This window comes from Genypterus blacodes, unplaced genomic scaffold (assembly GCF_046128005.1).
Source record: "Genypterus blacodes isolate CSIRO-AG114 ecotype Tasmania unplaced genomic scaffold, CSIRO-AGI_Gbla_v1 ptg000032l_1, whole genome shotgun sequence".
Taxonomy (NCBI): domain Eukaryota; kingdom Metazoa; phylum Chordata; class Actinopteri; order Ophidiiformes; family Ophidiidae; genus Genypterus; species Genypterus blacodes.
Window position 1 is genome coordinate 3,690,384 of NW_027466845.1, and position 11,043 is coordinate 3,701,426.

The window sequence follows — 11,043 nt, forward strand, 5'->3', positions numbered from 1 at the left end:
AGGCAGGCATTCGCTTCCTCATAACTCAGGAGCAAATGACCTGGAAAGCCACATCGAGCGCTACACGGGAGCTCGATAAAGACATCAGCGGCGAGGGTTTCGAAGGGAAGTATGTGGAAGATAAGAGGCGATGGTACAGATGGCATAACGAGGACAAAGATGGTGGAAATCAAGCTGCAGGAGCTCCACGTTCAGTGGGTGGACAAAGGGGCACAAGCTTGTAAAGGTTGTAAAGTCAAGAACAGAGCAGATGCGTGTATGGCGAGAGGGAGAGGAGCCGGGATTAGAGTATCCACGCTGCAGATAGTGAGCACTCAGCATTAAGAGTCATCCACGAGCAGAATCGTGACAAACATGGAAGCCTGGCTCTCCACAGGGGCTCCTGCTGTCCGTATGACTGATGATAGCTGCTCTCTGCACTGATCCCACATGGCTTCAGCACTTCATGTGTGTGACTTTATGTGTGCTCAGCTCTTAGAAGAAAACTTAGACAAAACCCATTTAACCCCGATCTACTTTCTTGTGGGGAAAGTCTGAGTCCGATGCAGGGAAATACGTTTTCCTCATTAAAGAGAAGGAAATGCAAAACATCAGGCGTATTTCACACAGAATCTTAACTGAAGTCCAGAGTTCTTAAGTGTCTTCTTATGGTTGGAAATGTCTGTGGCTGCATTAGCTACGCACAAGCATCAAGGCAAAAGTTTCAGCAGCACATATTTCATAAATGATGACTTGCTTGAGTTTCATTCTTCAGTAACCGCATGCATTTCATAACAGGCCTGCACACAATTAACTTAAGAGCTTATTTATCTGCCTTTTCCCCCATATTTAACCTAATAGAGTAGAGAGGAATATAGAAGAATAACGTACTCATAAACATACTTTCCAATCACTGATCTTACCTGTGCACTGTTGGAGAATTCCTACTAGAAATACAATTCCAATAGAAGTTGGAGACATCATTCAGCGTCTCTCTTATGAGAAAATGAGGTCGTGTAATCCAGATTTTTATTCAAAACCCTCCGCAGGCATCTGATCCTTCATGTCAAAGGGCGAAACTCAACTCGACACGATCCAGAAGCTTGGAAATGTTGCCAGATTTGTTTTTTGTTAGGGTTCGAAAGAACAATTACAGTCAAAGGTGGTATCAAAAAAAAATCGGAACCGAGCAGCGCCGACGGTTTTAACACATGATGCGATTGATCAGCAAGTGTGAGAGAGTGTATTCTTCCTCAGATGGGTATCAGCTCGATCCTGTCTTTCTGTGATCGCATCCCGTTCTCTCTCTGCCGTGCGCTCTGCGGTCATCCAGGGCGAGTTCATTCAAACCGTTAAAGCTCCAAAACAACAACAAAAGAGGCAAAAGCGTAAATCCACAGCGGGTAAAAAAAAGTTCTTATGTCAGATCAAAGTGTGAGTCCGGGTCTCGATCCTTGCAGTAACATTATTTCAGCCCGGGTCGGGAAGCTGTCACTCGGGTTGGAAACTTTCGCGAGTCCTCCCTTCATCCAGCAGATCCCAGACAAGAAGATCACTCCAACTTTTCCATCACTTTTCCCCCCCGCCGCACGCTGAACACTCTTCCTCCTCTTCCTCTGATTCCTCAGCGCGCGCGTGTGTGCGTGTGCACGTGTGTGTGTGAGCGTGTGTGTGTGTGTGTGTGTGCGTATGAGCGCGACTCAGAGCCCGGACCCCAGGCGCGGTGGTGGGCAAGGCGGACTCATATTCACTGCCGCTTCATTCAAAAAGAGGGGGGAGCCGGAATGCTTCGTCAATTCGGTGTGTGTGTGTGTGTGTGTGTGTGTGTGTGTCTACCCCCTCCATAGACCCGCCGATGTTTCCCAGGAAGGGAATTTTAACCTCTTCCCGCCCGGATCCCAACAACAGACCCATTTTCTTACATTATGTAGGGAAAATTAAGGAAAAAGAGCGAAGAAGTAATTGAAGTAATTTTTTTTCTTTTTAGCTCCTTTTGTAGATAAATATCCCCAGCAGCGGTTACATGCCTATAACATCCAACAACAGTGGTGGCTGTTAATGAAGGTAAAGTTGTTTGTTTTACACTTCATATGCAATATTAAAAGGTTACATACTTGTATTATTCCTCTATTTCTTTGCGTGTGCAATACAAACGTGTGTCTTTAAACGCACCAAACACAACAATGTAGGCTTATTAATCCCTAAATAGTTTTCCATATTCCTCTAAATTCAGCTAAATGGACTGCTGCTACTCTTTCAGATATTGAATAAATAAATAAATAAATATATATATATATATATACAGCATATCAAAGGGTAAATGAATTAGAGTGTGGCTTGTAGCTTTGCATGGCTGCTTATATATAATCATATTCAATATTGCCATAATTTCAACCACGCGTTATCACAGTGCGAAGAGTATTAAAATATATATGAAACATGTTTGACTGGAAATAAACTGAACAGAGACTTTTCCCCCTTCAGCTCAGCACAAGCCTGCATGTCAACGCCATGTTGGATATTCGTTACCAAACAGCGCCCTCCAGTGGAATATTTGGGAACGACTACACAACAGACACCAGTCCTCAAGCCCACAGGTTCCCAAACTGTATCCGGGTCTCAGACACCCGCTGATGATGAAGAGTGTGGGTGTTGAGACAACAGTGAAGATTCATCAGAGCAGTCAGTTATTATCTCATTAAATGTGGCCTCTGTTGAAGTAACAGTTGGATCTAACTGGGCCCGGTGTTGTTCTATAGAACCCCTTTGCTAACCTCTTGGGGGTCTCTGTGTGCGTCCCTGACTGACATACCTCCTTCTTTCAACACCTAACATGTCTGAAACCCTCATTCAGCTTTCACCGTCCATTCACACTTCGCCCTCCGGTGCCTTGTTTTCTCCAGAAAGCTGTAAATGGCCGCTCAGCTGAATACTTCCAATTCAACAGCGATTTCTTTCTCCTTTTTCTGTCCCCGTGGAGCCAGCAGGAGAGGACTGTCACATAGAGGCAATTATCAGCAAAGTCCTCACTTACCCAGCCAGCATGGCCGGGCGTCTGAGTGGGCTGATTGCTACTAAAGGATGCAAGCCTTTCCACTTTTGATATGGCGCAGCTGTATCCAATGTGAAATCAAATTATGATGCACAAAATAGACGCACTCGTCTCTCTTTCGCATTAATTAGACATAGTGGGTTGACAGGCAAAAGGCAATGTGAGAAGAAAGAGGCGATTTCCTGTTGCTGGTATCACCATATTCACCATAGAAACTATTTATGATGGAATTTAGACTTGTAACCTCCTGCCAACAGCCGCTACCTTTTCTTTGCTCGGTGTTGCAGCAGACTTTTTGTATTTGCACCTTCCTCTACTGGTTGTCATAAAAACATCCAGCACACAGATTACAACAGCTGAGTTCTGTGAACAGAGAGGCTCTCTGTGTTCTCCCCCACCCCCCCAAAACCTTGATCAGACCGGCACAGAGGCAGGAAGGACGACATATTGTCTCAGCTGTGATGGCAGCCGAGACAGCAGAGAGCTTTTAACACATCCGAATCGATTTAACGCACAAAAAAACTCCCAAGATTGTGAAGAAAAAAAAAAGGTATAAAGGGAGAAAAATAAAACTGACTCTTGTAACAACCGCTACAGAAAACCAGAGCTGACAAACATTTGGCGAGTGGATGTTTTCGGGTGATGTAATGCAGCAGGGATTTTGACACTTACTGTGAAAAACCTGGTTACATTTGTGCGGCTTGTTGTGGCTTGAGTGCAGAAGAGTCTGGCGGTTTTGGTGAAATCCCAAAGAGCCGTCCAGCCGCGTGCAAGACTGAGACTGGGCTCTGTGCAACCCGGCCAGGCGGCGACTCGCCTGCAGACCTCTGTGATCTTTGGGGACCCCCAGCATGACCGACACGGCGAACAGCACCACAGGCAAACACACAAGCTGCATGGCTGCAGTTTAGACAAAGTCACGAAAAAGCACTTGAGACGACTTCATCTACATTAAAACTTATCCAAATAGTTTCACAAGTATTCCTGGAGAAGTGATAATTAAGAAAAGTGAAGGAAGGAAGGAAGAACCCATACCAACGACAAACATAGTGACAAACTGCAGAGTTCCCAGCAAGACTCCTTGATGCTGTTATCCCTCAGATGTGCCAAATACATAAACTCCTGCAGGCTTGGCTCGTCTCCTAAACCCAGTGACAATGTCCCCCGTCCCCCTATCTCCCCCCTCTCCAAAGACTGTGATGGGATCCTAATGAGGCGAAGTCTATGAGCAACGTGCCCACTGAAGTTTACCCCATCTCTCAATCTCGCCATCGTACCTCTCAATGGACGGGCCGCCTCTCATCGTGCCGGCCTATTCTGACAAATAATTCTCCTTTTATCATTCAAAAGGAGTTTGTAGCCATTTCATCTCCTCTGATGTGTGCAGGCATGAAGCAGGACGGGCTGCACGCTGAGTCCTTTTCAAACACGTTGGACTCCTCACAAAACCGGGGCCGCCTCAGCATGGAGGCGTTGGGGGGGGGTGACACGCAAGACCGCATTCCCTCTCCCCAGACTATTAAGCTGCTTTCATTCCTGTCTCACGAGCGCCGCAAAACAAGATGGCATAAAACAAAAACTTTCCCCCTTCAAAAAGACGCCCCCCTGTTGAGAGGCGAACTCGGAGCCTGGTCCTCAAGAGAAGAGACGGAACAACAAGAGTGTCTATCCGTCCGTAAGAGAAAGTGCCTTATTTTGGGTCTCACACTCTACAGGTTGAAGGTTTATGATGCCACTACGAAATGAAATGATTCAAGAGGTAAACAGAAACTTATCAGATTTGCAGTTGGAGTCACCTTGGACAGAACGCGAGCAGCCCGAGCAGTCTGAGCTCCTTTCACTGGCACTTTGGCTGATGCTTACCGTACCTCAATGGCCTCGCGCTTTCACGACAGCAGCATTTTATCGTCTCCTGTCCCGGCCTTGAGGAGCGATCCGTTTATTTATTCATTGCGCTACTTTTCTCTTTACGAGGCGGCAATTCAGATTTGTAGCCTTTGTCGGCGTGGGCGATAGGCAACGTGTCTCCGAGCTGTTTTGAAAAGATAAACGTGAATAACGCGAGGTAAGAGAGGGGCCCGCACGCGATCCAGAAGCTTTCAACGTGTTCCAAGACAATCAAGGAATAGCTGGAGGAAATCCTTGTCCCGCCTCTGTTTTCGTCTGGGATGTGTTTTACAGTTGCACATAAAACCCGTCGCGAGGCAGAGATAGTGTTGAGTCTGACGAGTGCCTATAGACAGACTGGAACAAGCGCGGAGAAGGCGACTTGTATACTGGGTGAATCCAGCTGACAGATGCATCCATTTTCATCATTTCAAAGCTCTGTTCTCTTCTCCTCACCCACCTCAATGGATGGGCAAATCCAGAAAATGGAGTAGTGTAAACATATGGAAATGCATTCATGCAACGCTCTTACGACCATATGGAGATCTCTTCTTTTCACAACTTCCTGCAGCCAGTAGCCGCGCATGACTGATATATGCGGTCAGTCCAATCTTTAAAATGTATCACGCTTAAATGAAGAGCGCTTTGTTTCGCAGCGGATTCTCTGGCAGGACTCCCAACCTGTGTCACGGCACGCTCGGGGGAGACAAATGTTTCCGAGTATTATGACAGATCCTTAAACGTGAGGCTGACGACGAGCCAGAGGAGGAGATGACGGCAGAGACGCGGGGTGATGGAGGAGAGGAGAGGATGCCAGGCTGTCTCGCACACGTATTGTTGCTTCAGAAGAGATGACCCGCAGTCCTGGAGGAAGTCACAAATCATTGGCGTGTCAGTGAACCACTGAAGGAGGCAACAAATCATCTCTGATTGGACAGCGAGGGAGTGGTGCAGCTTCAGCGGCACAAGAGCATGAAGCAGAAATCTGCAATTTCAACTGAAAGAAACCTTTTATTTTCCTCATTAGTGACTGTGGAGCTGCTGAGATCGTCAACAAGCACAAATAACAACGTTTAGATGAATAATTACGGGGCAAAGTAGCAATTTGGAGATTTGTCTGACTTAAGGCCAATGGGGCGAGACACTGTGGGGTTAATGAAAAACACTGTCGGCCGGTCAGACGAACTTCATGTATATTTAAACCATGACAAACAGCAGCAGGGATCAAAAGTGGAACCCTAAGTGCAGCCCTGTCATATTTCTGGAACATCTGAGGCAGAGTCCTCAGTGTGTGTCAGGACGTCTCACCCTGCCTGTCCTCCGTGGACGCAGCTCGGGTCTCTCTGCTTCACAGGAGAGCCCAAGAATGCATCTTTCTGGGCTCCATCCCAAGGACAAACACAACAAACACAAGCAAGCCGGAGAGAGAGAGAGAGACACTTTGACAAACTTGACTAAAAATGTCTCTCGTCAGCGGCGCATTGAGCGAATGCCAAAGGCGGGCGAGTAACTGAAGTGAAAGGCACAAAAGGAATACGAGGCAAAGCACAGAGTGAAACAAAATATGAACAGAGGAGTAAGAACTTTCCTCTCACTATAGATCCTCTGTTCAGCTTTCAGACGCGATCGAAAAAAAAGGAGAGACGGGGGTCCGTCGAAAGAAAAGGACAGCGAGCTAAACAAATCTGTTTCTGTTCAGGGAGCCTCCCCCCACACCCCCACACCCCACCATGCATGACACTGCTGCAAGATATTCGCGGAAGGAGGAGGAGGAGGAAGAAGAGGAGGAGTGGGGGGGAGACAGAAACAGAGGAGAAAGGAGGAGGAGGTCTGGGGTACAAAGCCGGACGAGCCGGTAAACAGGCTGTTGCTTTTCCGCCTGCCCGCACTCGTTGAATCCCCCCGCCCGCCCGCGCTCTATTAACGGGCCTCACATTAGCATCTGTTTGGCGTCGGCGTGGACACGGCCTGTGGAGTTTGATTAAAGTCAGCAGAAGAAAATGTGCAAATACATTCAGACTGTTGAAGATGAGTTTGGATCTGAACACAGCAACGTCCAGGATACTGAGCAGAATGTTCCACACGTCTGCAGGGGGGGAAATATGTATTTGTTGCCATCTTCAAACGTCGTCCTCCTCCTCCTCCTCCTCAATTATTATTATTATTGTTACAGTGTGTTAATTACTTTTTCCAGTAGCTTGTCAGTAGCTTTTCCAGTAGCTAACCACACAAGTAGCTACATCCACTTCTTTCATGCGATAGGGAGTCAATGATGAGAGCACACACACACACACACACACACACACACACACACACACACACACACACACACACACACACACTTTACAGTTAACTCACTCATCCTCATGTGAAATGTAGTTTACACACACACCAAAGTGACGAAAGTGAACCACGGGGATGTTTTCACTCATTTTAACATGAGCATAACTGCAAACACACAAACACAGCATCCAGTTGACGAGTTTGTTTGAACGCTCTTCCTCTCATTGAGCTTGTTGAATGACTGTCGCTCCTCTTCCTCCCTCACAGAGCAACAGAAACGAGCAGCATTGTGTGTTTCATGCTTAATTGGCTTGATTGGTTTAAAGCAGCTATATTTAATGAGTGTCAGCGGGGGGAGTGCAGTGAGCCAAGAGATTCCTTTGTGCTTATCACTTTGATATCGCCGGCCAATCACACGCCAGTGAAACGACGATGACAGCAGGTTTGTAGCCTCGTCTTCAGTATTTCAAAGGATTTACCACTTATAAAACATAGTTGGGGAGGATAAACAAAGATTCACAGCTCAAATAATGCGGCTTGCCACATTTTGTCCTCATACGATGGAAGAAAGATCAATCAAACAAGTTGAGACACAAATATCAATACCCTGAGACAAACCTCAACTTCAAGACCAAACTGCCACAGAGCTGAAAAGTGACGGGTTAATATTTTACTCCTAAGTTATTCCTCCCAGAAAGTTTCCAGACCTGCACTTATAAAATCATTCTGCAGTAGTTGTGGTTTTGATGGGACCTGAGAGCCCACATCACTGACTGATCTCCCTCCTAAGACTCAGAGCAGAGAGAAATGCAAAAACACTGCTCAAGCTAAAAGCGTCGCCCATCCTTCAAATAAAAAGCCTATTCTCTCCCTCTCTATCTCTCTCTATCTCTCTCTCTATGGTGCAATCAGCTGCCAAAACAAACCTGGCGCTGTGATGAACGCAATAAATATGATCGATGGGATATCTGCCACTTCTGACCTCACACCACGAGCCAGAGTCCAGGGGGAGCAGGTGGTGCTCAGATTTACAGCGCCTGATCTCATGATAGTCTCCTCTCTCTCTCTCTCTCTCTCTCTCTAAGAGGCTGAGCCCTGCTGAGACTCTGCCACGCAGCTTAGTCCCCTCAGCTCAGAGCCCGGCACGGAGGCTCAGGCCTGATATTGGCACCGGCGGCTCGACTTCATGCGCCGCCCGTGACTACGTATGAATCATAACGCCAGCTAATAAAAGCAGAAATGATTTTGCGAATCATAAAGCCGTCATTCTAGGCGGACAGCTATTAGACTAATTTCCAAGAGAAGAGAGCACGGCGCTGTCATTCAGGTGGCGAGGCATTCTTGGCTCGTAAAGATGGCTAATTGACAAGCAGATGAGTCTTTGGCAGGCACACGCCGACTGGTCGTTCTTGAAAGGAACACACACATACACACACACACACACATTTCCTGGCAGTGTTGCATCTCCTGTGCGCTGTGAAAAGTATTAGCATAGACACACACGCCCTCAGTGCCCGGCTTAATAAACCTGTATGAGAGCTCCAAGACTTAATCACCTTCCACGAAATGACATGTGTGTATACTATTTGAATACGTTAACCCAGGAACATACACAGCTGTGTGTTTAAATGCCCTGGGAAAGTCATTTCCGCTGAAGTACTTTTTAAAAACGTGCGTTAACTACTGTAGAAGGCCCCCGGATGAATGGTTATTGACGAGACCATGATCATAAGTCATATGTTCAGATGTCAACTAAGTTTGGTTACAGTAGACTGATTCATTTAGGAGAGAAAGCACTTCATGTAGAACATAAACAAAAAAAAACAAAGATAAAAGTTTTGTCCCGAGATTCTACACGTAAACTTTTTTGGTAATTAGCATTTTTGGAGGAGATACAAAAAATGGGCGTGGCCTATATGGATGCAAAAAACACACAAGAAATCCAGGGAAAATGTTTGATTTTACGACTTAAACTTCAAAAGTTCTACTCTAAAATGGAAATGGAAAAGTGTCCATTACAGCGCCACCATCAGGCTGACCGGTACCAACAGATAATAGGTTCTTCCTGCATCACATATATGCCTTTTAATATCCTGCTACTGGATAAACACAAACCGGTAACCTCATCTCTATGGCAGAGGTAATAAACATTCAACCCTTCAAACAGCATGAAGAGCTGTTTGAAAATTGATACTATCCGCTGTGATTCACAATGCAACTTCATCCACTCTGTAAAACGCAGATTCACTCCTGATGTGTGTGAGCAGAGCAGTAACACATCACACCGTATCTGCGTCATGAAAAAGTGTCGTGAAAACAATGATGTCACAGATTCCCAGCCAAGTATATGAAAATCTGTGAAATGTGAAAATACGTGGGCTTTAGAGACGAGATTTCACCCAAACACTCCCTCCTCTTCCTCATTGAGACGGCGATAAACGCAGGCACAATTTCATCTGAAGAAAACAGTTATTATCCTTTCACCGAACAAATCAAAAGTGTGTTTAACAGGGCAGGAGCAGCTGATTATTAGCACTTAGCAGAGCCCTATCCAATCTTCCTCGCAATTATCACGAGAACATTGCAAAAGCCGATGTGAGCGTTCCAATTTAATCCTCACCTCGCGCTCCGTGTGCTTTTGAACCCCGTGCACGCCCCTGCCAAGTCCCATCTCAAATCTAACACCACTCCAGCGCCGCTCGCCTACATTACTCCCCTACCGTCCTGAGAACAAAAAGGCTAATAGAGCGTTTTCTCTGCGACGGCGCGAAGCTAAGCTGTGTGGGATCGGGGAGATGCACAGAGATTGGATGATGAACATTGGCCTCAGCAGCGCAGGGCCGTGTGTAGGACATTAGTGAGAGGTTATGACTCATTACACCTCCAGTGAATCACTCCTGCAGGTATCGTCGGCGATATTTCTCCGTTGTTGCTCTGCCAGGAAATGAGCGCCGGCGCTGCTCTGCTCCCTGTATCATGATTACCAGGGCACTAAGACTGATGAACATAAGTGGGTGTCATGGAGACATGGTGACACGCTGACGCCGTGGTTGACTCCTGGGCGATGTATGTGGGGGTGACTCTGTCAAGGAAATTGGTTTTCAGGGTGGGAACTCAAGGCCAAAGCAACAGCGGCGGCGGCGGCGGCGGCGGCACCAGCAGCAGCCCAGTAATGAGAGGAAAGGACGAATGGAGAACAGAGCTCTCCATCTCCCCCCCATGCTAAAGCTGTCAGCAGCCGCATGTATCCAGACGCAGGCCAGGCCACCTCCACACCTACACAGCACTAACAAACACCGGGCCTGCTGCAGGGATACGAGGAACACCAACAAGAACTCCCCAAGCTACGGTGAAGCTAAATAAAGACGCGGCGCTGTTAATTTCCCCGCTTAATACCGTCAGATTTACCCTCCATTCATGTGGTAACACGTCCCAACTGAAACACGCAGCGCCGACGCAATTTCATTCTAGTCCCTATTAAATTAGCCCAGCTGTGCGTTTGTACGTGAGAGCACAAGTTGGCAAGCGGCATTTGTTGTGGAGTGATTAAGTGCAGAAACGCTGCTATAAAGTTTCATTCCTCTAACAAATGATGCCGGCGTTTGGCAGGTCGTGATTAAACTTTGTCAGATGAAGAGACAAGTTGATTTAAAGTTTATGGGTCAGTGACAATGAATAGGGGGGGCGGGGGGGATAGTAGAGGGAAATAAAATGTTTCCATCCTGATTATGGAGGTTGGTGCATTCAAACACACATAAACAACGTGACTACAAACACTACTGAGCTACTTTTTATGTATGTGTATGATGAAACGTGTACATTTGAACTAAACGCAAATAATC

At 46.7% G+C, this 11,043-nt stretch overlaps 1 protein-coding gene across 1 annotated transcript in view; it reads right to left on the bottom strand.

Moving 5' to 3' along the window:
* The window catches only part of robo1 (roundabout, axon guidance receptor, homolog 1 (Drosophila)), a 124,489-nt gene extending 122,738 nt beyond the window's left edge, over positions 1 to 1,751 (bottom strand). The window contains exon 1 of the mRNA XM_076146049.1: positions 903 to 1,751. Within this exon, the coding sequence (XP_076002164.1) occupies positions 903 to 963 (61 nt within the window). The 5' untranslated portion in view covers positions 964 to 1,751. The remainder of the gene's footprint in view (positions 1 to 902) is intronic.
* Positions 1,752 to 11,043: the final 9,292 nt, after the last annotated feature.